Source organism: Phaethon aethereus (assembly GCF_964289735.1).
Source record: "Phaethon aethereus genome assembly, chromosome: Z".
NCBI lineage: Eukaryota > Metazoa > Chordata > Aves > Phaethontiformes > Phaethontidae > Phaethon > Phaethon aethereus.
The window spans coordinates 3,746,508-3,773,801 of NC_138577.1; the positions used below are offsets into that span (position 1 = coordinate 3,746,508).

Here is a 27,294-nt window from a genome sequence, read left to right on the forward strand (position 1 = left end):
ACTCTTGCCCGGTTTTGCAGGTTCATGACACTTGGGGCTTCCAGGCTCTGGGATGCTGATCCAGCCCTCGGGACGCGGCCGCTCCGGCGTGCGTTCAGGCATCGCTTTTCGGATGCTGAGGATATGCAATGAGGGCTAGACTTGGAAAAAGCTCACACCGCATTTAGGCAGTCGGGTAAATCTAAGCAGCTCCCTTTCAGGGAGTACCACCATATGGGAAGGGTGGTGGTTTTGCCCAGGTTTGAGCTATCGCAGGGTTATGGCTCCTGGTTTATTGTCCCAACTGGTGCAGTGCTGGCCTGCAAGAAGCAGCCAGATATAGGAAATCTGTGTCCCTATGCCAGAAGGAACAGATGGATATTAAACAACCAGAATCCCTCAAACGTGTAACTGATAATATTCCAAATTAATGTTCCAGGTAGAAAGTCCACAAGTGAACAGACAATTTTTTAAAATTATTTTGTGGGGTTTTTTAAGCTCAGGAGAGTGGTCTCTGTGCACCAGTGTCCTGCTAGCCAGGCTGCAGGACTGGATGTATTGGGTTTCTGCCTGCATATTTGCACATGGTTGTGGATTTGGGAGGAAAAGCCCTTCCTCCTGCAACACAGCCCCAGCCTGTGCTGGATTTTCAGCTGCCAGAGTACTGCAAGTTGGAACGGATTTTAAGAAGTTTAGACCACTAAGGAAAAGCAATTTCAGTTTTGATCCTTGTAGCCAGCTTTTGCGCAGCCCTCGGTATTTTTGTATTCCCTTCAAGATCCAGAGCCTTTGTAAAAAGTCTAAATAACTTTCTTTGCAGCTGAGTTTGATATCAATGGTCGCTTTTCCATGTGCCTGGGCATCTGGTGAATCAATGACTCTTCTTCCCCAGTATCTGTCTCTTATTTCTGTCATTTGTCATCTGAAACAACTGTTTTATGTTTCCACGTATTGAGTGTTCACCCTGTTGAACAGCTGTTTGACTGCGTTTGACTTGCTTCCATCACGCGGGAGACTGGCACGAGGACATATCTGAGTTAGCATAAATATATTTAGGAAGCCGATAAAGCTTTATTTTGAAACCCTCTCACTTGCTCCCTTGTTATATTTCCTGTTATTGTTGAGGTTTTCATGTGTGTCAACCGCATCCAGCTTCCACCCTTGTCCTCAATCAACCTCTCAGTTCTGGTAACCTCTGGGCCGCGTCTCCCTGGGACTGTTTGATTCCCTTATTTCATCATTTTCTCTCTGCTCAGCTCCCACCGGCTGAGGCTGGTGGTATTTCTGAACCATGACTCCAAACACCCTGGTCTTTACCACGTGTTTTCTTCCTACTGCATTTGGTTTTTTGACATTTATGTCTGTCCCGGCCTTCCTTCGTTATGCTTTTGACAGGGGGCTTAACCCTCTTTTTTAGTCTGTCACTTTGCCTCCTCTGTTCCACCTCAGCTTCTCCAAGCCTTGTTCTTTCTTATCTTCACCAAGTGAACGAGGCCACTGGTCCAGCTCAAGCAGCTGCTCAGGTTGAAATTAAGTTGTCTTTTTTTCCTTCTTTTTGTCTGAGGCTTAGCATGTTTTAGTGCAGTGTGGTTGCCACAAACAGTATCACCTTCGAAAGTGAACTAAACATCCCTGGAGGTATTTAAAAGATGTGTAGATGTGGCGCTTAGGGACATGGTTTAGTGGTGGACTTGGCAGTGTTAGGTTTATGGTTGGACTCAATGACCTTAAGGGTCTTTTCCACTGTAAGTGATTCTATGATTAAAGGACCTTGGACCATTACTGTAGGTACCTTCTGGACGGGGAACCAAAATCTCTGTCCTCATCCAGGTGATGCCAGCTGAGTAGCTGTGCTTTGGTGGGAGGTGTTCAAAAATGGAACTGCCACATCCCTAGGAGGGGAAGACCTTTGACCACCATCTTCTCAGTGCAGAATGTTTCTTTTCATTAGGAAGCCTGCAGTTTGTAAACACAGAAATTACAAGCCTAAAAATACAAGGTTAGAGTACTCACCCGTTCTTGGCTGCTTTTTGGTTGCTCTCCTCGCTTTTCCATTGAACACTGATGGTTTTTTTCTCAGATGCCCGAAACTGAATCATTAGTGGCTGGTTCCTCTACTACTGCTGGTGGTGGTTTGGTTGGTTTGTTGTTTTTTTTTTTTAGGATGGGGGATTTTGTAAAACCTTTCAGGAAGATACACCAGTGACCTGGACAATACCTTGTAGATCTGAAACTGGTTTGGTGACAATCCCATACACACACACACACAAATTCTTGGCAAACTTTTTGTCATATCTTCACAAGCTTTTGGTGCCTGTATGGAAAATACGGTGACTAGGAATTTGGGCATGCAAGTTGCTGAGATACTGAAGCTGATATTCCTCTGCCCACAAAAGTTATGCAGCACTGGATGTAGTTAAAATATCTTTAGCGAGGACATCAGATATGGCCCGTGTGCTATGCTAGCAGAACAGGAATATTGTGGTGGCCACCTATCACATAGTTTGCATCTAAGATTACAAGCCTAAGGACAGTGATCTTCCTAATACCTCTCCCAGCTTTCGAAACAAGCTACCCCTCCTGGGGTAGGAGCTGTATGGTGTAGGCACTTGACTTTTTAACTTTATGAAAGCACTTACTACCAAATAGGTGAAGACATAAGCGAGTACAAGTCCCACCTAGGTTGTTATTTGGTCAATGTGACCTTGTGGTCAAATAAACAGAAGAAATTCTTTACTTTTGCACACACATCACACATTTTTGTCTTAATTGTGCTTGGGGCAGCCACACAGAAACCGAGAAGCTGGGACTGTGTTTTGGGCAACATGGCCTTGGCTAATGCTAAAAGGTCAGACCCAAGAAAGTAGTGCTGACCGAAAAGCAACTGATCCTCTGGTGGCACGTAGCACAACCTTCCTCTTCCAGCAGCAGAAAAACCAGCGGGGTTCACACCCAACTGCCTAAACTTGAAGATGAGTAAGTTCCTATACAAATAGTGTATTTGCTTTTGACAGAATTGTATCTTAAAAAATTATTAAGGAGGACCACAACATCTTTTCTACCACGAGTGACAAAACGGCCCAGGGAAGTCTTCAGCTCTTCAGGGTATCAGTTATAGAGGAGATGACCAGGCTCGGGCGGTGGGAAGCCCTAAGGAGCTGACGCTCCTGTGCAAACCTGCAGCCACCATCTCTCTATGTGGTCTCTGAAAACGAGAGGTCTGCTCGCAGGGCTGACGTCCTCAGAGCCGCCGGGAATATGGAGCCGCCAGCCCGTGCCAAGTCCGGCGGTAAATAAAACTGAGCTGCCCCTCTGCTAAGCCATGCGTCAAGTAAACCTCCTGGGAATGGGATCAGCGACTCGCTTCAAATGCAAATCACTGTTCATCCCCGGCGGAGGCGTGGATTCACGTGCACACACCGCCATTCTTCCAGCCCTGAAAGCCAGACAAGACTTAAACGAGTAATAAAGTACCTAATTGGACTTTGACCTCCGGCTGCAATGGGCCTGCATGTGAGTGTGGGTGTGTACGTGTGCGTGCGTGTGAGTGTGTTTTGCCCTCCTTGGCCAGATTCTTCCCTGGGGTAGCCGCTGCGGTCTAAATGGTGTGGGCCTGTCCGTCACGGTCTGCTGCCTCTTGGCCAGGTTCCATCTGGCAGCCCTTCCTCTAAGCCCTTCAAACAAAATAGTTCCTCTGTAGGGTCTTTCTCACTTTCTCCAGAGCTGGGAGCAGCCAGAGGGGACCCCGGGATCACAGTGCTACAGCAGCAGTGAGAGCGGGAGAGGTTTGCACCATCGCCCACCGTGTGTCACGAGCACGGGTCTACCGCAGTGCCAGTTCTCTGCCCCCAGCGCAATCCTTCTCGTGAGAAAAAGGCGTCTGAAGCTTTAGCGAATCCCACAGGGGATGTTTAGGAGAAGAAATTCCTTGATTCTTCTAGGCAGGGAAAAAAGTTGGGTTAGAGAAGGTGCCAGTGTTGGGTTGTGTGTTGAGTTGTTTTCTTTGTGTGTTTTTTTTTAAGGTAAGAACCCCTTAGGCGTGCCCAACTTCTGTATTTTGCCTAAAACCCTAGAGAGATCTGGGGAAAGAAAACTGCTGGCAAAGGAATTCCTCCTGGCATCCATCAATGAACGCACTGGGGAGGCCTCCGAAAGGAAAACGGCACCATCTCTGCCCCTCCAGGTGAAAGCCGTAGCAGATGTTCAACCCCCAGACCCCAGTGGATCAGACCCACCAGAGACGTGGTTGTCAGCAGAGCAACGTGAAGAAGCGTGTGCTTCACGCACAGGGTTTATCGCTCCAGCTCCACAGCAAATGCAGCGAGCCTTGCGTGCCATCGGGGCGCTGAGCCTTCGGCTCACCTGGTGCTTCAAACTGGAGGAAGGTTTTCCTAATAATTTCTAAATGACTTCGGTGTTTCAGGAACGTTGCATGTTATGTTAGCGTTAGAGGAGATCTTCATTCATGGACAGACCTCAAGCTCTTGGGAGTGCCTGGAGGGGACGGGAGGGAAGCCGTTCTTCCCTGGGGAGATATTTTAACCCGTGCTTGTGTGTGTAGGTATTTAATAGGTACCGCAGGCCACCAGGAGTTATTGATGGGTTTTGTGACCTGGCTGATTCACCTTGCTATTTCTATACCTTAATTTCCCTTCCCACACTTCACGTTGCTGCTTCGTGTAACGTGATCCCCGGGGATGTGACTCTTTTTATTTAGTGGGTACCTGTACAGCACCTGGCAAAATGGTATTTCGATCTGTTTTGAGTCCTCCAAGATCTACTATCTTTCCCGTACCAATTAAATCCCCTGGAAGAAATTCTGCTCTATTATGCAAGGTGATCCACAGCCGCCTCTTTATCTTCTCTTTATTCTGAGCAGCAGGAACAAAGAAAAACAGAGAGAAAACAAATAAGCCCTGTCAGAGCCAAATGGGCTTCATATGGAGTTAATTCTTGGTTTTCTGTTGCACACACTGCAGTGATTTTTGTCCTCCTTTAATTCACCTCTCTCCCAACCAGTACAGACTTGCACAGATGCAGCTGAAAGTGGAATGAGGCCCATGGTCCATAAACACTTCAGCCAAGATTAAAGGTACACCATAAATGCAGAGTATGTTGTAAGGTGTTTCCAGATGAGAGAAAAATGGATTATCCTTCAACTCAGTCAAGAAAAATATCATAGTGCAGAGCCAGACTCTGGAAACCTGGTCTGAAACAAAACAAAACTGGTTTATGAGAGACAAAGAAAAATATATGTTATCTTGTTCTCCTTGGTAGCAAATAGGGTTGAGATGCTGCAGTGTCTGATACCATTTCTTCAAGATTTCTACTTTTCTTTTTTTTTTTAACCGTGTAGCAGTGATGATTTTACTAGCTAATTCCTTGTTTGCTCTTCCCCTGTTTTAAATATGGAAAACCAGTAGTTTTGCTCCCACTCCCAGTCTTCTACCAATGCAGACCTGTTCACGGACTTAGTGAAGAGCTGATCATACCTCCAGATGACAAACGACCAGCAATCAGCAGTGAGTAAACTGGCTAAGTAAAGAGAAAAGTGTTATTTGTTGTGATGTTGAAGTAGGTTCGATCATGACCGAGCCATTGGGAAAGTTTCTTGTGTTAAAAATGCAGAGCGAGGATTTGGCACTATTAATGCTGGGCTCCCCGCTGCCGTATGGCAGATTCGGTAAAAACAACCCTATTCATTCCTTTAAGGAGATTATGGTTTTGGTGGACAAAGGCAAGATACCGATGTAAGATGCTGACTTCGGAAAGGTATCCTTACACTATGTGGAAATTCATAAAGATTTCAGTGTTGCTCACAGTACCCATAAAGAAGATTTTAAGTGGGCTGTAATTTGGGTGAGATGGAGGAGCCTTAATTAAATTCCAAAAAAGTCAGCTATTACATCCTCATCTTAAGTGTTTAAGTTGGATCTAAAATTTAACCGCAGCCATTTAAGTTGAATCTAAAATTTTGCTGCCATAAGAACTGAGGAGTCGACTCTGATATTTTTATTTTTTTTAAAATCACTGCGTGTATTGATAGCTACATGGATATTTCAGCTCCACAGACCATACTCCACAGGATGCTGATAATTTAGACAAGGTGTGTGCACACACCTTTCTCCCTTCTACCATGCTGGGTGCTGAGCCCACATGGCTCATGCAGCCGCGTGCTCAAAAACTCATCCCAAAGCGTGCTCCTGTTTCTTCCAGTCTCGTTTCCCTATCTGTCAGGGAGGTCTAAGGGCAAAAAAGCAAGAATATGCGCTTCTTGAAGCAGTCGTCAGCTGTTTAGGGAGCTCCCTCAGGTCTTTACGCTCTGTCCCACACACAGAGCGCCCTGGCCGAGGGTAAGACCTCTTCGTGGTGGGAGGATGACAAGTACGTGGTAGGAGGTACTCCCCACCTTGTGAGGCCCTTAGAACTCAAAGAACCTTTCTAATAACCTGAACTTGCTGATTTTCACATCAAAGGCAGGGCTTACAGCAGTTTGAGATCTGCTCCAGTGTCCTCTCACTTTACTTGGGCCAGCTTTCCCAGGAGGTACAAGAAAGAGGCCAAGGAAGGGTTGACATAGAGTCCAGGCCCTGTGCAGCAAGTCAGCATCGGCTTGAGAAGAGACTTTATCTACAGATCTAGAAATCTGGGGCACTCCAAGACTGAAATTCCTGCATATGTAGAAACTCCTATGCCAAACCTGTGTTTCTTGTCTCCTGACAAGTGAAAACGTCAACCACAAAGTCCATAAAACACCAAGTTCTAGCAGGAGTGCTTGCAAACATGCTGGACAACCGGTCTGGGACCTCAGGCTTAGGTATGGTATGGTCTCCTCTGCCATAAGAAAGCTTTTTTGCAGGAAGTATTACAATCTTAGACTTGGTTTCTGAGGGTTTTGAAGAATAAGGGACACGATAACAGCAGATGATGAATACAAAGGGGAGGTCATCAAGGGACAAGCAGGGGGGCCACGTCCTCTGCATGGCTGGGTGCATCCTTTGAAGACAGCCCTTCAGAAGAGCCCACTCTGTTCCCCTGCTTCCTTTGGCACCTAAACACCTTAGAAGTACTCAGATGAGTTATTTTAGGATCCGGAACTGGACCATAAAGGCCAATATGGGTAAGACCAGATGTGTCGTCATGGGCAGAGAAAAGTGCTTTATCTGTGGTTTTACTGCACAAATTTTTCTTTCAGGCTCTTTTGTGTCTTTGTCCTCTCTGGACTTTCTGTGTGATCAGAAAGTGATTGAGCAGGAGAACAGATGAAATCCATTTTCCTAACTCTTCCTCACTTACTTTGCGATGCCAGCTATACTCAGAGGACGGTCCAGGAATGCCCATGGTCTGTAGAAAGTTACCCCGTTCCTAGTCACAGTCTGTCACCTCTTCGGCTTCGGCTTGCAATCTGACAGCAAATGGCCCCTCTGATTTGATGCCCCCCAGCCTGCACACCCCCCAACTGGAGGTGCTTGGTGAACACATCCCTCGGCTCTTACCCAAGCGGTCTGGTTATGGATGAGTGGACCAAGTCGGTTTTACTCCAGTAACTGGTGGCAGGTGGCCCTGCAGCTTTTACAGGATTAATAAGGGACCTCAATAGCAATGTTGTCTTTCTGGTGTGCTTCCTTGAGGGTGCAAATAACACGCTGGGGACCAGATTCTACCCAGAAGCTGGGAATTCAAAGCTACCACATGGTGACCCAACATCAGAGACTATTTATTCTGCATACTTCAATGAGGTAGGAGCTCTGACAACATTCTCCTACTGTTGAAAAAGGCTGTAGCTGCCAAAATAAGCGTGTCCTTTTTTCACCCTTGGTCAACGCTAGTCCTTGACATCACACATGGGGTTGAGAGGTCTTATTCTAACCTGTGCTTACACACAGCTGTGTACAGGATTGCCACATGGATAGCTGGGGTCACACTTGCACGTCGTAAGACGTCCCTTGGTAGCCTTCTTATGCTCTGCAACATTGCCCTGCGTTTGCTGTGGATCTGCAATATAATTGTCTTAAGCCATCAGACTTTCAGCTCAAAGAAGGAAACCACAAGCTCAAGATGGGGCCAGCATAAATGTTTGTCTTGAAATAGATTTCACCCTTGAAAATCACCTTCATCCAGGCTGGGTTGCTGGTAACCTCCTTTCCCACCTTCCAAGCCTCAACAGGCAGCTCATGTCCAGACCTGAAGGGGTTTCACCTGTAATTGCGGACAGTAGGGTGCAGCGAGAACAGCGAGTTACGGGCATGCTGCTGAGGGATTTCTGGGCTCAAGACCTGAATACCTGGATAGGCTTCAAGCATCCTGCAGGAACAGAGACCAGCAACCTCACGGTCTGGTTTTAGCAGTTTGCCAAGAGGTTTATAGCATATTTGGTATGTCTGGGCTAGTCTGTGACCTTAAGGTTGTCCTTAAGTACCAATGGTGATGACCAACCTTGGATCTACTTTGCTGTTCTGTGCTATAACCAGAGACCCTTTTTGTGGTCAGCCAGCCAGTCAAAATATTATAACTGTGATTGCTTCAGTGTCATCTCCAGAGACTTTGGATAGTCAATAGGAGTCCAGTAGCCAGGAGGGAGATGCTTGATGTGAATTTAGCAATAGGTCAGCTCTAACTGTAATGGGTACAGAGACCATCCGCAGTTTAACAAGCACTGGGAGTTGTTTGTCGGCTCCTGTGACCTTCCCGGGACCTTTCTGCCATGGAGTGGTGGATCCATTCAGCGCAAAATTCTAGTTAACAGCTCTTAAAACCTGCAACCCACTGGGCCCCAACGGCTCTGTGTTAAGGGTCTATTTTTTTTTTTCTCCCCAAAAGCAGGATGAAAAAGCTACATCAGTAGATGCCCAAGCCCAGTCTCAGTCCTTTGCTTTGTTTCTTGAGCCCCCCAGCCACATTAAAGCCATGGGGTGGGATGTTCGAGGTGGAGCAGTCTGGGTAAGTTGGCACCGACAGCCTCCTGGCTTGTTGGAGCAACAAAATGCTGTTGAAGCTGCGTGAAGAGGTAACTTGGTGGGATTAGAAAAACAGATTTTGCTTCTTTCTTACATGAAAAGCTTGTTTAATGGAAGTTAAAAGCTGATTCAGCAAAACTGGGAGAAAACAACACAGCAGGAAGGTAAAAAAAACCCAAAAAAACAGTTTGTTTGTCAGCCAGAGAGCAGAACAATGTGCATCTTTGTTCAAAGCACAGATTATGCAGGAATAAAATAATAAATAAAAGGCCTGCTGAATGGGGCTGACATAGTGTGCCTTCTGAAAGATACTGAATTAATAAGAGGAATAAATCATCCTTGGTTTACAAACAAACACTTGCTCGTGTGCCCACCTCCCAAGGTATAAATCAGCCCCTAACTGCCCCTGGGAGGGAGCAGCGGCTCAAACTCCCCAGCCAGGTCTGGAGCTGGTGTAAAGCAGATGCTGCAGGTGGCTTGACCCTGACTGAAAAATCAAATTGATTGAGCGAGCAGAGAGCAAATCTCTGCTGTTGGGCAACCACCACGGATCCTGAATCCTCCAAGGAGCCTGGCTGGGGGAGGACACCATCCTGCACCTTGAATTCCCACCCTGGCTGCAAATTTAGCTAAGGGCTGGGTACAATCACCAGCTGATGATAGCTTAGAAGCACGCGGGAGGAGAAGTCTCATCACTCGCGTCCTTCCCACGTTGCTGATACGACAGCAGAGCGCAGGAGCCAGCTCCGCAACCCCAGCTTGTCGTGGGACTTCCCAGGAAAGGTTGCTCTTGCTGTGAGCAGTAGCTGTTTCTTCCGGACGAGCCAGGATCCATAAAGATATGGAGGAGGGAGCCCTGTAAATGCCTTTGATGTTCAGAGTGTGCTGTTTGGGTCCTATAGCATCTTCCAGCGAGGGGGAGCTGCTACTTGGCAAGCAGGCTCGACCTTCAGTGGTCTTGACCGTGGCTGGGTGCACCATGCCTGCTGCTGTGGTCACAGCTCCTGGTAAGGTATTTCCACACCACCTGGAAGGTGTTTATTGTGTTGGCTTTACGTGGTGGCCGACACGAACGACAGCAGCATGACCCAGCTGAGAGGGATGGGGCCCAGCAATGCACGTGTGCCTTCCAGCTGGCTGCGGAAGGTTAGCAGAGAGGTTTGCCTTTATAAGATGCAGCTGAGGAGGGATGCCTAGTTGTGTTTCTCCTTGAGAAGTCCTAGGAGAGGATGCAGACTGAGAAGACTGAGCTCCAAGTGCCTCTGTACAAGCAGAGCTAAGGGCTGCGTCTCCTCCAGCCTCACCAACACCCAAAGGGTTACAGCAGGGCGCAGGTGGTGGCCTGGCCAGAGCAAGCTCTCCCCTGTCGCTGCTTCTGGACAAACCTTACAAAATCACTTCCCTGATCTCAGCCGCTTTGCTGCGTGGCTCTGGAGGTGCGGGGTCACGGGAAGCCATGTACACGCTGCCCGCTCGCTAAGGCAATGTCATTGCTCATCTCACCCCGGCTGTTACTGGGGCCATCAGCGGGGTTTCTGCTCCAAGGTGGGAGCAACTCATCCTCAGGTGCTTCAAAGCTTGCCCTGGATGCCCTTCCACACCTGGCCATTCCTCAGTTAAGGGGAAGGAGAGGACTCAAAGCCTTCCAAGAGTTACATCTGAGGGGCTGAGCACATGCAAAGAAGATGAGGAGGAGCTCAGGATGTCGGCTGAGCTTTAGAGTTAGCTGAAATGTAGGTTGACCTTGGGCAAGTTCTGTGCTGTGGGGTCGCTTCTCAGCAATGGTGGTGGGAAGAACCTCCTGGGTAATGACGTGTCGGTGGATGGGTTGGGAATGATGGGGTTGAGCCAGATGGACAGAGCATAACTTCATGGTGGAGAGGAGTTAAAAGCTAGTGAGGAATGGGAAACAGAGAAGCTGGAAGAAGACTGAGAAAGAGCTGGGCTTGAGTCCCGCAGTGGGATGAGGGGACAGAGGGGGAGCTGTCACCGGGGGTGACTGCAGCCATGGCACAGCCGGTGGAATTGCACCGGCAGCCACTGAGGTTTTTAATTCTCCAGGTAATATTTGGGTGCAGATATTGAACCTTTGGAGGACAAGCATGGGCTCACCGGTTTGCCAAATGTAGGCAGAGGTGGAAGGGACTGATTCTCCTCAAGCTTGGCAGAAAAAGCAATGAGGAACATTGATATGGATTGACTGGGGAGAGTGGGCAGGAGCCAAACCCAGGATGCAGCTGCAGAAACAGGAGTGCAGGTTGCCTCTCACAAGGTGAGAGGAACTGTGATTATGCAGAAGTAACTAAAAAAGTTGCTGCCTTTATGGTTTCTGGAAACTAATGATGAACAGCAGAGCTTGGCTTTGGTTCCAGTGGCCTGTACAGGATGTGATTTGAGTTAACACGGTCTTCAGCAAAATGGGTTTTTTAACATACAATTTTGGTATAAGTGGAAGAGTGGAAAATTTTTCTGGGTACTTTCTCCTGTTCCAGTTATTTCCAGTATTAATGATTATTATCTTAAGGAGATGGGTATTTAAATAGATACTATTTGATTTTGTCCTCGCCTCCCCTCACTACTGAATGACTTGTAATAGGACTAGAAAAAAAGGAAACACTGACGGTTTTGGGGTTTTTTTACTCTTTCTTTTTTTTTATTATTTTTTTCCTTGATCACTTGACAGTATTTCACTTATACAATCAGGTTCATTGCTTCTCCCACATAGTTGGCAGGTTTTCTCCACTTATTTCGCATGGTCTTCCAGTTGGGAAAGGGAAACAGCTTTAAAGAACACTGAAATCCTATTACAGAGCAGCAAAAGTTAATTGAGGACCTTTGGATCAAACTGAAAAACCAGAGCTTCTTTTGGCTCAGCTTTGTAAAGATGCACTAGGTATAAAGTTCATCGTGTCCTGTTAAGTAGCTGTTGGCCAGAATGCAGATCGGTCTAGATCAGGGCTTTGATGTTGTTACTGGAGCTGGCTTGGAGGCAGCGTGTGGCTTGGACTTCAGACAGGAATTTAGGCCAGTAACTGAGGATGATGGGAAGAAGAAACAGGAAAAAAGTGTATGAAGTTTAATTTTTTCTAAATTTATGCCTTCCGCAACCAGTTTTGCAAAGTGCAGAACGTGTTCCTCACCTAGGCATTTCAGCAACATGTCAGCTTCTGTCACCTTCCTGGACCAGCATCTCTCCGTGGGTTAAAACCCACCAAACTGCTGCTGAAGTCCAAGGAAAAACCCCCGCAGATTTCAAAGGGAACCCAGCTGGAAGACTTCTGCACGTGCTTCGCTGTGCTCAGTGTGTGTGTCCCACCGAGCGGTGCCCTGGCGGGTGAACCTGAACTTGCGTGAAAGCGGCTGGTCAGAGCTCTTACGAGGAGGATGCTGGAGCGACCGCCTTCTCGGCCAGGAGGAAGCTTTGCAGACACAAATTGCAGAAAAGCTAACGTGTCCCCGCTTTTGCAGCGTCGCTTACGGAAATCATTAAGGCAAATACGTACAACGTGTACATGTGCTGCTGCTTTCCTGAGAATAGATGTTCTACTATAACAGCCGTTAGGAGTGTCCTTCTGGCCCTTTCAATTTTTAGTTTCCTTCACCTTTTGCCGTATTATACAGGGATGGGGGTGTAGACCGTATAGGACCAGGCTGAACAAGTAGAAGAAAGCTTCAGTAAGCAAAAGAAGCTCTTCAACTCTTTTTCTGTGCATGAAAACTGATCGGAAGAGAAGACCATGCACCCTTCTGGTGTGCGTGCTGAGCAGTACCCAAGGTCAAGGCATCTGAGGTTTGTCTCTGTCCCTGGCTTGTGGAGCACTCCTAAGGCAAAGTTGTTAATCTTCTTGTGCCGTCGGCTGATTTTGTTGCGTTTGTGTTTTAGTTATTTGCGTGATAACGCATCGAGGATTGCAGCCTTGCCTGACCACGAAAAGGAGAATCGCGCTGCTCTCACTCCCAGCCTTCCTTGGTTTGTGCTCTGACATTATTCACAGGTTAGCGATGCCCATCACGTGGATTCGTCTTCCTCCACGCTGAAGTCAACACTAATAAACTCTTTGTATAGGAAGCAGCAAGTTTTCTGAAAAGCCGTAGTTGTCCGTAAGTCAGCCGGATCCATCGTTCTGAAGTTGAGAGAGACATTTCAAGCTTTATTATCCAGCTAATGTTTTGAGATCTGTCATTGGAAGTTCCTTCCATTGCAATGCACGAATAATATACAACCCAGCTTTTCCATGGGTGTTGCTTTAACGGGTTATTCAAAGAACAGATTTGGCTGTTTCACAGAGACCTGCAGAGCAAGGCTCTTCTTGTCATTAACGTCTGCAGATTTTATGGCATGGGAGTAAGACTGTTTCAGTCTCCAGCAAAGCTGAATGCGGCCTTTCTCTTCATAATTTAGTAGGATACATCTGTTTTCAGCCAAAAACAGGATATGAAAAGCCATATGGAAAGGAGGGGGGGGGGAAATCAACCAGATTTGCCTTAAGGTTTTGTCCAAGTCTTGTGTCATTTCTTACTTTGTCGGAGCTGGTTTGCCTGTTTGCAATCATTAGGACAGCTGGCTAGGAGAGGTGGGACAGCATGGCCTGGAAAGCCTTCCTTTTATTGGTCCCTTTTCCTCGTTTTTCAATCTAATTAGAAGTCACCTCAGAAGAAAAGGATTCTGAACGCTTGCACTTTGCGTCCTTTTTATACGGGTGGCCATAAACATCCTAAATCTTCGTGAAAGAGTTGCAAAACAACCTGGAACAGAAAGGACAGAGATAGGAAAACCCAATAATCGAGCAATAAAAAATGATCTGATTTTTGTTTTAAGCTTGGGTCAGCTCTGGGTCAAGCTGCTTTACTCATCCCTCTGGGCAGCGTGAGGTCTCCCAATGCTTTCGCAGGGATTTGCAAAAGTTGCCAGATCCTTTGTGTTTGCTGCCGGGCTGGATGGGATCGCCAGGAAGGCAATGAGCCGTATAATTTACGTTGGAATGTCAGCATCTGAACAGGCGTAAAATTACAACTCGTTATCGCGGGCCGAGGAGCAGGATCTTGGGTTTCTTGGGCAGTCGCGGTCATCTTCCGGTGGGGCTGCTTTTGGGGATCGCTGGGAAGCTTTACCTGGTGCGGCGGGGCTGCCTTGTTACTTCAGCCTGGGAAGCCAGCAACAAATGTGCTGTCCTTGGCTGGTCTTTCTCTTCCCCAACGCAGCTGTTGTGTTGAATTTATTCTGCCCGGATTTTCGTAGCTTGGGAAGCGCCTAGGTGAGACGGCGGCACCGCCGTCAGCCACCTCACAGCGCTGGCCGGAGGGGTGGCCTTACACCGGGAAATGGGGGAGAGGCAAACCCCAGGCAAGACTCTGTCTTCAACCTCCCTTCGAAGGCGGGGTGCTGGTGGAACAGGGCCCGACGGCGGCTGCTCGCGGGAGCTGGCGCTCGGGGTGCTGGAGCTGGGGTGGCCCCGGGCGGGGGGCGAGGAGGGGTCGGAAGGCGCCCCGCGCGCGGGGGGAGCTGCTCCTCCGGGGACGCAGCCGGACCTTGGGTGGGACCCGACTCGCGGGGCTGAAAGGAGCAGCTGTGAGAAAGCGATCCCCGATGAGCCTGGGGAGGAGGGGGGATGCCGGGCGGCTGAGAGCACAGGGGCCAGCCCCACGGCGGGTCAGCCCCACGGCGGGTCAGGCCCACGGCGGGTCAGCCCTGCCTGGTACAGATTTGGGGGGTGCCCACCGCGCCAATCCTAGGTTCGTTAGAGACCTCGGAAAAACGGCCCCTTCTCTTTCTTTTTTCACTCGTGGTGGTGCGTTAGGCTCGGGGCGCGTGCCGTGTGCCGGGAGGTGTGACGTCAGCCTCAACGCGTGGAGCCGCCGCAGCGACGCCTGCGGGAGCCCACGCTGGCTGTGTGAAGGGCCAGAGGCCTGGAGGGGATGTCCACGGGTGAGAAAGAGCTGCAGCCTGTTCCTCCTCTCTCATGAGCTTATATTCTTCACCCTTTCATTGCAGAGAGCAGCTGGATGCGACAGGGGCCAGCCCCTGCCTGTCCTCGCAGGAGAATCACCCTGCCCTCGCGCTGCGGCTGTACCCGAGGGGTAGCACGCCACAAAAACGAGCCCCAGCTGTCTGGGACAGCTTCTGGCACCAGCGTGTCCCCCTCTTTGCACAGGGTGGAAGGTAGCCCCCCAGGAACACATCGGGAAAAAAAAACCCCAGCTCTGGGGTGCGGAGTAGTCGGGGGCCCTACCAGCACCCAACAGCCTCCCCCCGGCTCTGCCAGCGCAAGGACGGTGGTTTTCCTTGCAGTCAGCTTTTCGGAAGAAAAGGTTAACTAAGTAATTTCATGTAAATCTTCTACGGCTCGGAGGCGTTTACTTGCTTTGCGAAGTCCTTCTGTTGCTGCTGGGTCTGTGCCGCCAATTTTTGTCGGGCGCAGGCAGAGCCCAAGGAGAGGTCTCCTTAAATTGGGTGGTGTGGCTGCTGGGAAAACTGGGTTAGTGATCACGGTTGGGTAAGTTTTCTTAAAAGGATTCACCGATGGGTTAGCTACTGGAGCCGGGCAAAGGTGAAGCATTTCAGGGGGAAAAGAAAAAAAGGACATTCAAGGAGGAAAAAAGCATTAATGCGGGAAATCAACAGAGAAGAGGGAGCATGTCCTAACTCGTCCTGGCTAGCCCGGCACAGTGCAACGGTCTTTCCAGAGTCCGCTGCGATAGCCATAGAGTGTAAGTAACACAAAATCTTGCTTTCCCCCAGCCAAAAGGAAACCAAGTGGGAAGGAAAGATTAATGTTTTCAGTGGTCTCTCCTGCTGAACACATCTTAGAGCCATTGTGGGGAGGGGGCAGGCAGAAAACCCCTTTACTGCTACCCAGACAGGGATTCTTATTTTATTTCGTAATATTCACTCTGCCAAAATAAAAAGATGATGATCCCTCGGGCACTGTTGAAATCGCGTTCTCGGTGCTAGGCTAAAGCTAGAATTAAAGCTGTAGTGTTGTACGATGGGCATCTCGGGAGCTACAACGCAGGAGTAGACATAGAGTGACTTCGCTCCATTCCTGAGGGCACTCGGTGGTGTGTGGGCGCAGAGAACAAGCCTACCTTGGCAACACACCCTGCAGAGGACTTGGGAGGAGGGTGCTGGATAAGGGCACCTACTTGCCAGCATCTACCTAGCTGCTGCTCTGCCTTCATGGCCTCTTTCTGCTGGTCTCAGTGACCTGCAGGACCACGACAAGATGGCCATAGGCTGTTGTTCTGGCAAGGCGTTTCAAAGCTTGTGGTAGATCAAGAACAAGACTTCAATGATTTTTACAAGGCCCTTTATTTTTTGTCTTAAGGCTTAGAAAAACTGTTACTCAAAACCAAAATGTTTATAACTTTACATATGTACAATATGAGAAATAAATTATGTTTTAAGTCATACAAAAACCACAATATACAAATAGGGCTTTGAAACCACGCTACGTATGGCACGGTGACAAGTCACAGATACTTACCAAAGGCTTCGGTTATTGCAGCCTTTGCATAAAACCATGGAAAAAGAAAAATCTCCAAATGTGCTTGCTTTGGTTGGATTGAAGCTCTACAAAAACTCAGAGAATTGCAGGCCACAGAAGGACTTCCTAAGTCTTCAGAACTCGGTGCACCATCTGGCAACACCATTTTTTGAAATTGCCTTTCTGCATGCCAAAAGTTGAAGAGTTGTTACACCAAGATTCCTTCCAAGAAAAAAAAAAAAATTAAAAAATCTAGTTCACCTCTGACAAGGTCCACTCTGCTGCAGCAAACAGGACAGCTGTACAGAGTCTGTCAAACTCAGAGGAAAGCCAAATTCACCTGGCACCAGGGAATCCAGCCGGGATGCTGTGGCAGTGAGGGTAGGATGTTGTCTGTATGGCTCAGTTAAATGCCTCGCACAAAAATAAGGTCTTAATTATGCACTGGTACTACAACAGCAACCGAGCAGAGGCGAAGGCATTCTCAGTAGTTAGAAGGACTGGTGCAAAGCTCTCCTGAAGCAGGACGGTTCCTTACCTTCCTCCTCCTCCCCTGCAGTCTGTAGAAGGGCAGCTGCCATTTGCCTCTTCCAAAGAGGTCAACACGTGGGACCGGGTGGTCTCGCCGGAGACACTGACTGGGGAGCAAGGAGCAGCTGCCAACACCATTGCCTGCCTTCTGCACCGGGTTCTGCCCTAGGAACGGGGAGGACGGGGTGCTACCTTCTTATAAGGTAATGTATAGAGATTTCAGCATCAGCCAGACATGGAACGGATTATTTTTAAGGCAAGCAAAGGACAACGTGAAGTTAAGTGGCATTGTGCTTATTCCCACCCCTCCCCTGAACAACCCCACACACTCGACCCATGCTGGTCTCATCTTCCCACAGCCCGTAGTGCTATTGGACCCGCAGTAACTCCTACATTAAGATGCTAATTTGTTCTTGGCGGCTCTGTCACCGACAGTCTGATGGGCAGTTAGCATGGTTATCTTCTCAACTCCACTGGCGGGCAGACCAGAAGATCATTGCTGAGGTCGAGGTCTGTGAAGATCTCGTCCGTAGTCCTGGTTAATGGGAGCAGGGCAGGAAATGCAGCGTGCAACAGGTCAAGGTAAGGTTAAATGCACAAACCAGGCTCCTTGGAGAAGGGAGAATGTAGTTTTAGTTATCCTAGGTCTAGGACCACAGTCCATCAATTGCTCCTCAGTTTCTTGCATCTGATCCAAGATGTTTTCTCCTGAAGAGCTAGTTGCTTTAAGTGCTACCAAGCCAGATTTTTGCCAGAGCATCTTGCCACCTGTGTGGTCTTCATGCATCTAGGTTGCTCAGTTGTGAGTCTTTAGAGAAGTCTTCAAAGCAAATTTGAGACAGATCTGGGAAAAGCAGAGAGGAAAAAGATATCTAGTTAAATATAAGAGGTAAGAGGAGTAATAAATAATTCTTAAGAAACTCTGGGACACTCAGAACAGGTTCAGGCAGTACAGGTCGGTGTTTTATTCTGTCAAAGCAGCACTTTGCCCAGTAGCTACTCCATGAGAGCCTGAAGCAGACATTATGCACCCAAGTAGACTGCAAACAGAAATTACAGGTCTTGACGCCAGACTCTGCCTGCTCAGATCCATTCAGGGTGGACAGATGTTTGCAGACTCAGTCTCCAGGTCGGGAACTCTAATCTTCCAGTGACTTGGCAGGAATGGAGAGCTGAACAGTGAGTAACTGCTTGTGATCTCTGGGAGGAAGGATCATTTCCTAGAAACCGTAGTGCTTTGGAGCTCAGATCTGCTCCTCTGCCTCGTGCAAAAGACGTACTCCACGAGGAAAGCAGGAAGGGCACATCTGCCAGCAATTCTTCTTTATGGCGGTGACTCATTAGCGTATCAAACCAGCTTTTTATTGTACCTGCAGGAATATTTACTTGATCTTTCAAGACTTGTGGCAGAGCAACAAGTTTTTGCATAGGGGTTTCATTCAGAGAATTGTTTGCTACCGTATGTAGCACAGCTTGCTGGTTTCTGCCAAACGTGGAGCGGTACCAGCTCACGTTTCTGAGCTCAGCTCTGCCGCTGTGCAAAGAATGACTTCCACAGGGCTTTGCTAGCCCTAACGAGCACTTTGTCTCCGGATCAGAAGCGACGAAGCTCTAAGTTTACAAATCGAAATTTAAGAGAGGCCAAAAGGCTGGGCTTCATCTGAAGGAGACTATCATTTAGTAAAATGAACAGGGATTCACTCAACACATGACTAGAGGCAGTCTGAAGCAATCAAGCTGCCACTGCTGGGACCAGACTTACTGGAAGTCATGCTCTGAGGACCGATTCCAGGTGTCTGGAAAGTCCCCCAGAAGTTAAGCAGGGCTGAGATGCTCTGGCATTGGCTGAGGTTGTGCCCTCCTGGACCAGCAGAGGTTAGCATAGCCGGAGGTGAAGCAGTGGGAGTCAGTACTGTAACACCATGGCAAGTCCTCAGCTGAGTCTTGCTCACGCAGTTGAGCTCAAACTTTAATCAAGAGATTCCTTGGCAGCTCAAGATCTTCTACCAGGCTGAAACGATCTTTGAGGCAAGCCCCTGCACTCCCAGCCTTGCTCTGTTTTACAAGGCAGTTAATAAATGCCTCTAAGTTCCTCTCCACTATGGCATGGATCTTGGGCATTGGTAGCACCTCATTTTTAGCATCTACCATGATAGCAAGCAGACAGGTTCTTTAGGCCCAAGGGTTGCGTTATACCAATTTGGCAGGAAGCATGTAAAGGTACAAGAAGACAAACCACCATCAGAAGTGAGGATAATGCCAGTTATCCTCACTTAGTGATAGTTAAGGCATACAAGAAAATTAAGTCTAATAGCTGGAAATCTTGGGCTAGAATTTAATAACTTATTTTTCAAAGAAAAAGAGGTTCCAGGATTCTAAACAAAACCAAAAAAATTGCTCCACTCATCCCAGCACAGCCACGTGCATCAGACAGGATTCCTCTTAGACCATTTTCCCTACCTTTTGTGCCATTCCTCTGTGCACTTCACAAACCAGAGCTCTTTACCAGGAGATATACTGGTTAGCTGGGAATCCTCCACACAGAAAGCAAACCTAGGAGGAGGAATCACAAGTCAAGAGAAGGCACCTGTTTTTTCAATGATAAACAAATAACACGTAATACGGATTGCAGCTAATTCTAGGACAGATCATCTGATTTGACAACCTTCCTGCAGAGCATCTTGATATACCGTTAGCCTGTTGAATGGCTGTTTTATTTCCTATTTAAATATTTTATTTGGGGATCTTTGCTTCTATTACCCCTGTGTTTCTTTGATTGTGGAAACTAGGATGCAGGATACCTTACAGATGATAGGTGACGCTTATTTAAAGCTCTGAGAAATGTGGGAAATTGTCAATATCAACTGCTGTTCTTTGACAGATCTGGGTTACCTTCACAACAACGTTAACACAAGATTTGGGAGTGCAGTGCTACACGCTTGTCAGCTTTACTTCTTGTTGGTTGCTCAAGTAGCTTTCCAGTTACAGAGGTCTCAGAAGGAGCAATATAGTGCTTAAGGAGGTGATGTCACCATGTTACTGGTTGCAGTTTTAGGTCTAGCTTGTTATGCCAAATTAGCACGTTACCCCTGTAAATAATAGCCGTGCCCATCTATGTTTCAGTATTTTTGATGCTGTCAGTACTTTAACCCTTTGGGTATGATCTAAACCATCTTGAAGTAGGCTAATATAGTCCCCGAGGGCAGGCAAGACAGTGTCAAGGTATCTAAATAACATCCCAGATTTAATCTGCGGTGACTAGTTTTGCTTAAAGCCTAGTTTGCAACCCCATGCTGGCAAGTAACCCACTCTCCTATACCACGAGGGAGCATTAAGGTGGTAACACTAAAAATGAAAGACAGTTCAAGATACCAACTAAGTTCAAAACCCCAACTTTTCTTGCTAGATTCTGAATATTTCTCCTTTTGATAGAAGTTTTGAGTCAGCTCCCATGCAGTCTAACACAACTATTACCTCTGTTGCGTCTCCCCAGATTTCACACGTATACGTCTGATATGCAGTTCCTGGGAAGAATTCACAGGCCGATACCAGTAGCTCTTCAGCTCTTTCCATAGATCGTACCATGACTGAGATGTTCCCTCCCAAGTGAGCTTGATTTTTAAAAGATCACCCATGTCCTCTTCAGTATAGACCAGGAAGGTGTTTGTAGCATTTAGGCCAATTTGATCAAGCCTGAAAGACAAGCAAAGGCTCCACATATCTTCCATACGGAAACATGCCAGATGCTCATTCATTCCATGCATGAAATTAAAGAGAGCCCTTTGCAGCTTATCAAGTGTTCCACATTCAACTGTCACTAGTTAATTACTGATTACACTAAAGAAAGTGAGCTTGGCTAGCTGGTTCAAAACAAGGCATCATGTATTTGGCTCAGCCATCCTTCCATAGCTTAAAGGTGAATTGCATGCCTTGTATTTCTTCTGGGAGAGGCTAAAGGAGGTCACCAATGCCTCCAGGGATATGGGTGCTTTCAGACTATATATAAATGATAGAGAGGAAAAGCAAAACAAAGTACTTCAACAGTGAGCCGTGAAGGCTCGTATGTAGAGGGCTGGGCACATCAAATTGCCTTCTCAGCAATAAATTATAATTAAGTTACTGTTTTTTTGAATGGTGATGAAGTGAGGCTGCTAGGCTCAGGTGCAATGCTAGTGTTACCAGAGGAAAAAGAATAATGTCACCTTGTCTAGTCTCAGTGGCCTTCTTACTTAGGTAAACACAGCAGGCCAGCTTACTTACATTTCTAAAGAGAGAGGTTCAGAGTCTCCATTGGTGCCATGAAGGGTGACGGAGAAAGTGGGATCAGCCTCTCCCAAGCTCTTGTAGCTGAAGACATGCATTTTCATCTGATAATGGTAGACTGGAGAGAAACAAGGAGAGCACAGATGGAACCAACTTTGTTGAGAGACAACACTGCTCAGCATTGCTCTTTGTGAAACAGTGTTGGCTGGCAACAGCTAGACCCCTTTTTTACTGAGACGTCCTTGATCACGTTTTCCTGCCCTTATACAAAGTTGACATTTACACAACAGCGGCAGGTCCGCTCTGGGGAGGGCTCCCCAAACCTTACACTGCTCTAAGGTTGGGTGGTCTTGCAAGTATGATCTGCTGTAGTCCTGCTCAAAAGGCAGAGTGTCCTTATGGCCAGAGCCCTGTTGATTTTATGTGGAGGAAGGAGCCCAGTAATGCCACAGGACAGCAATGCAGCCAGGTAAGAGCAAAAGACTAATGCCTGGTGCTGCGCTGCTTTGAGGTGATGTTACTCTTCCACCTCTACGTCTTTCCCAACATTGACTTTGGGAGTCTGCTCTTAGAGATGAGCATATGCTTTTTCTAAGAGGGAACATGTACCTTTGAATGGCATGTCAGCTCTTGTTTTTAAGTACATCTTGCTGTTTCTTTTGTTGCGTGTTTTCCTGGCATTGTAGCCAATGCCACTGCAGCGGTTCTTCCGGCAGCTCAGGCAGATGCCCTTCTTGAAGCGACTGGAATCGGTACATTGAAATGCGAAGCTTTGTTTATCTTGGTTCACGAGGGAGTCCACGAAGAGGTGCACGGACCGCTCGTGTTCACATTTAACAACTTCACCGATTGCTAGAGAAGCAGAGTTGCAAGGGATAAATTCTCTTTAAGCATTTCTCACTCCAGCAGCTGGTAAGACATAGTGAGCTTTGCCTTTTTGTAGCCTAATGAGGCTACAAAACTGTGGACAAACTTGAACATTTTTCAAACAGTAGAAATTCAAGAGGTTAGTGGAAGACACTTGAAGAGGACCGTTCACTCAGTCTCTACCATGATGAGAGCTTTAAAGAGGATTCTAGACCCAGCACAAGAAGATGATCAGGTGTTAGAGTGAGAACATGCTACTTCAGAATTAAAAGCAGGTCTAGTTTCTAGCAACTACCTCCAGTAGTACAGGTAGTTTAGAAGGAAAAAAAGTTTTCTCTGCTCTTGTAAATCAGATCATCCCCCAGCATCAACCCGAGTCTATTTGTGAGGAGTCTACACTGACCAGAGGCAAAATAAGTAACGAGAACTTACTCCCATAGGCAATTGCTCCCAAGACATCACTTAAACCACAGCCAGGCTGGAAGTCTCCCCCATTGGGGTAGATGTCAACATGGCCTACAGGCATCTGGATCCCAATGCTAACACCTAGTGTTTCCCTTGTGTAGGTGTGAAGGACATCCACAAAGTTAGCATCATCAGGGGAGAGGCGCTTGCTAGGGTCCACTCCTTCAAACATAGGGCCAGCCGGATCCAAGCCTGGTGTTAAGAGACAGTACGCAAGATGCCAGGTGAGGAATTGGGTTATTTCATAGAGAACATAGCCAGGAGCCTGCTGCTAGCAGCCCTCCCGACCGGGTGCTACACAGCCAGACCCTGCCTTGTTGTTGATACTGTCCCCCAAGATCTCTTCACCACGGGCTGAGGGAACAAATGAAGATGTCCCATACCACTTTTGGTGCAATACAACCCAGTAGTAGCACCACTCTGCTCTACAGCGATGGCTTCAGACTGCCTGTTGGGAGCAACAAGTCTTTGCTCAGTCACAGTGAGGAGATATTTTAAGAAGTAGCAGATGACCGAGCACCAGAAGAGGTCTAGCACCTCACAGAGACTGCCAGTAGCCAGAGCTGCCTTGGTGGCATTTAGTCTGTTTTCAGACTGGACATATGGAGGGGCTAATACAAGTTTAAGCACCAGCCAGGTAATCCCTGCATCTGAGATCCCATGCTGGGTTTGGGATGTTCTGTTACCCTCTGAGCCTCACTGCCGACCTGAAGCTGTGCTCCTGAGCCATTCCCCAACTTGACTGTTAGGTGATTTTTCTGCTTAACTAAATACAGATATTTATTGCTAGGCTCTGAGGAATTCTCACTGCCGGTGTCACATTTAAACTGTTAATGCAACCCCTTGTACCATGCCCTAAGTTCTCACATGTTGAAATCAGCTTTCCTCTGGAGTCAAGCACTCTCTTCAACATATGTTCAGAATGAGGGGTTGGGTGGTATGGTTTTTTTGACCAAGCATCCCATGGGACAAACCACACCCAATAGCTCTCACTTCCATTAGTTTATGAACTATAATTATAAAACCAGTATCACTCAGAGGCTTAGGATTTGGATGGTAAAAACTTGAGCTGGATTCGTTTTGAACCCACGTTTAACTTCAAATATACTCAAAATTAGGGTGTCCTCTGAAGGTTTTTCATTTAACCCCTCCCCCTATATTTGGGGTTCAAAATTAAGATACTTTCTCATGTGAAGGGACCCACGCTCACCACTGCTGCCACAGGTAGGAAACTTGTCCTTTCTGAATGAGCCAAAACCAAAACAATATCGCAGCAACACAGGAAACAAGCCTCTTCGGGGAAATTCACTGCCGCTAAAGAAAGGTAAGAGAGCACTTAAAAAGCCACTTGCCTGTAATTCTGCCTATTGTCCCATGGACGTGGTTACCAGCAAAGCCAGCAACGTGGGCGCCCAGGCTGTACCCGATCAGGTGGACATTCTCCAGCTGGAAGAGCGGGTTCTCCTGCAAGGAAAAAAAAATATGACAATTTGGCCCGGTGTCTTTCAGGGCACCTGGCACCGCTCCTATCTGCAGGACTCTAAAGTCCAATTCTAAGAAGAGATTAGAGGGAGGGGGCAGACAAGCATGCTTCTTTTTTTTATTTCATCCAGACAAGTTGAAGGGTTTGGAGGGCACTTGTGATTTTGTCCTCAACCGCTGTCCCCAGCTTTTAATCCCAATCATTATTTTCTTTGTTTAAGCAGCATCTGGAGCAGCCTTTCCCCAGGGAGCTGCCAGCAGACCTCAGTACTGGCCATGGGCTCAAGTGCCAAGTGTAGCACCGTGGGCCTTTTCCTTCTCCTTTTCCACCCTCTTGCCAAGCCAAAGCTGACTTTGAGTGCCCAGCCCCTGAGTTCACATTGCTCAGACAGGAGGAAGGACTCCTAAATTTGAACTCCGCTTCAACATCACTGATCCGAGCACGCTGCAAAGCGGCATCTCCCAGGAAAGCACCGCAGCACTTGCCCACACAAGGGCTGAGCGCAGCGCCTTAGCTATGAGCCATCGCCTCGCCAAGCCTTGGGGTTTGGATTACACCAGAGCCTTCCCCACTCGTGAGCGTTGGAGCTGGTGTATGCTCCGCGCCCTTGTGCAACAGTCCCTCATGGAGCATTACAACAGCCGCAGTTCCTAACTGGCGTTACCTGTAACCAGTCAAGAAGCCTCGCTATGCTCTTCCCAACAATCTGCGTGTTGTTCACGGCATCGGTATAGAGCTGGTGGGCAAGCGAAAGCCAATCCACCACCACCACGTTGGCATCCTTCTCCCTCTCCTGAAGAGCAGATACCAAGCTGCCCAGCCAGGTTTCGAACATGCCGCTCATCTAGAAGGAGATTCAGGTGTTAGTTTCCATCTCACAGGACCAAGATTACACATTCACAGTGAAGTTATTTGTATATCATTTACATATTCTGCTCCAGCTACATGCTGCTCCTCTGCAAGCCCCACTACTTCTCAGCACTGCACAAATAGTATAAGAAAAACAGGTTTTGGGACACTCTGGGTGTAATTAGCTACCTTGCCTTTTAAGGCAGGAGGGAGAGGCATTCATCACATGCCACCTTATCGCTCTTTTTCTCAAGAGTTTCAGAAATTCTGATGGATTGCAAAATTATTTTCCAGCCCTGGCACCACTGTTTGCATAAGCCCTGGTAGAGTTGACAAGTCCCCTAGTGCCACACACTCAGCCACAACAAAGGCAGAAGCAAGCTTAATAAAGCCTGCCTGGCCTCTCATTCTTTATCAAGGAGACCACGTAGCAGAAGTCAAGACTGCGGCCACACAGCTGCGATTACAGAAAGTCTGTGTGTGTGTCAAGATAAGTGCCACCTTCGCAGTGGTCAGTTAGTTGGATTTTAGGGAAAATCTCAAGGTCCCTTTACCACATTCACGTTATACAGACAAGAGAATCGTTTGCCTTGATCATCGAGTCCAACCAATGTGGACATGAAGTGGTTTTGGGCAGTTGCCAATGAGTTGGGTGATTTCATAGAGTTCTTAAGTATGAACCACATCACTTTGGCATCAGGGAGCTCAGGTGCAGCTACTAAGAGGCCAGAGTGCTCAAAACATGAGAAGTTGTCCCAAGTCCCACATATTCTGGAGACGCAGAGCATTTACAGGGCAGTTTGCTCTCTCTGAGCGGGCAGAGTGAACACCAAGCATCGCCGAGAGCCGTGCAAGATCCTCCACACTTACCGTCCAGCCGTGAATGATGAAGAAGGTCTTAGCTGTCACGTTGAACTTGCAGTCCTCCAGACACTTCTGGTGGCCGATGGCGAGCGTGCAACCGTTCTCTTCGGCGTCCGGCGTGGAGCGGAGGTTGAACTTCACCTGCGGCTTCGGTGCCGGCACACGCTCCTGCGGGTGCTCCAGCAGCTCGGCGATGGTGGCATCTGCAACCCAGCAGAGGAGGAAGGCTCAGCAAAGCGCCTCTGAACCCGCCGCTGGCCTTCAGCCTCACCTGCGAGAGCTGAACCTGCCCGCTGCGGTTCTCCCCGACCCCGTCCCGCGTGGGACCGCGCTCACCCACCTCCTCCCGGCAGCGCAGGCTCCGCGACCCGCGGAGCACCTCCCGCCGCGATGCAACAGGTCACGCCGGTGCACAGCAGGAGGACGAGCCTCCTCATCGCTCGGGCGTATGGATGGATGGATGGATGGACGGATGGACGGACGGACGGAAGGACGGGCGGGCGGCGGCGCGGCTCCGCGGGCGGCGGGGCCCTTTAAGGGGCCGCGCGGGGCGGTGCTCGTGGCCCGATGGGGCTGGCCCGCAGCGCCGCTCCCATTGGTCACGCCCTCTGTGACGTCGCCGAGAGCGTGAATGGAAGGGCCACGCGCCCGCAGGGGCGGGGCGCGGCGCTCACGCGTGGGGGCGGCCCGCGGGAGTGCTCCGCGTGGGGAACCCGCGGGGCGCTGCGGGGGGGCGGAGTGTGCTGGGCCACGCGGCGGTGCTTGGGTGCGTGAGTCCGCCGGGGTGGCCACGGGTGGGTCCCCGGGGGGCGGGAGGGGACGGACACGACCCGCGCAGGCATGTTTCTCGGGTGGGCAGAGGGCTGCGTGGGGCGGCCGCGCTCCTGTGCTTGTGCCCACCGACCCAGGTGTCAGCGTGGGTCTGCGGGTTTCTGCTCCACCCGCGGGAACCCCCCCCCCACTTTGCCACGCAGGATTCTCTGGACCTGGTGGGCACAAGATACTTCCCGAAGGGCATCATCCGACTCGCAGCCCACGGGCTTCTGTGGTCACGCCAGTAAATAGTTCAGAACCCTAGAACTAACCGTTTGGTCCTACTTTTTAATCGCCTTTTTTAACAGTCACGTGAAGATATTTCATGTTAATCTGCGGCTCCCGCCTGGCCGCGTGCGGCGTAAGGAGAGGTGACGCTCCGGGACACGCGGCGTTCCCCCTCTCTTTTTCCCCCTCTTCCTCGGCCCTGTGGCTCCTTCCCTTTCCCTCCAAACTCCAGCAGAAGGCGAGGAGGAGGCGTCAGGGCGTGCGCCGTATAAAAATGGCAGGGGAGAAGGTGGGAAAAGGTGCAGGCAAATGATGGGCAGAGGTGAGGAGGAAAAGATGGAGGCCTAAAACCCGTCAACAGCAAGGGAAACAATGGGAGGTCGGGTACGGGAGCTGCTTTAGCCCGCGCTAGCAGATGCTGACGGAGAGAATTAATCGGACTTTCCAGCAGCGCTTTCCCGGAGTGCCGTGTGTGTACCCCGCGCCCCTGCGAGCCTCCCCCAGCCCCGCC

At 48.8% G+C, this 27,294-nt stretch overlaps 1 protein-coding gene across 1 annotated transcript; it reads right to left on the bottom strand.

Moving 5' to 3' along the window:
• Window positions 1–17,773: 17,773 nt before the first annotated feature.
• LOC309415527 (endothelial lipase-like) lies at window positions 17,774–26,179 on the bottom strand (the record flags this gene model as incomplete). Its single annotated transcript, XM_082013068.1, is given in 11 exon segments — window positions 17,774–17,795; window positions 19,412–19,504; window positions 20,426–20,644; window positions 21,212–21,332; window positions 21,824–22,066; window positions 22,514–22,738; window positions 23,899–24,010; window positions 24,694–24,873; window positions 25,749–25,945; window positions 26,070–26,079; window positions 26,081–26,179. Coding segments are annotated over 11 exon segments (1,521 nt in total).
• Between the last annotated feature and the right edge of the window lie 1,115 nt (window positions 26,180–27,294).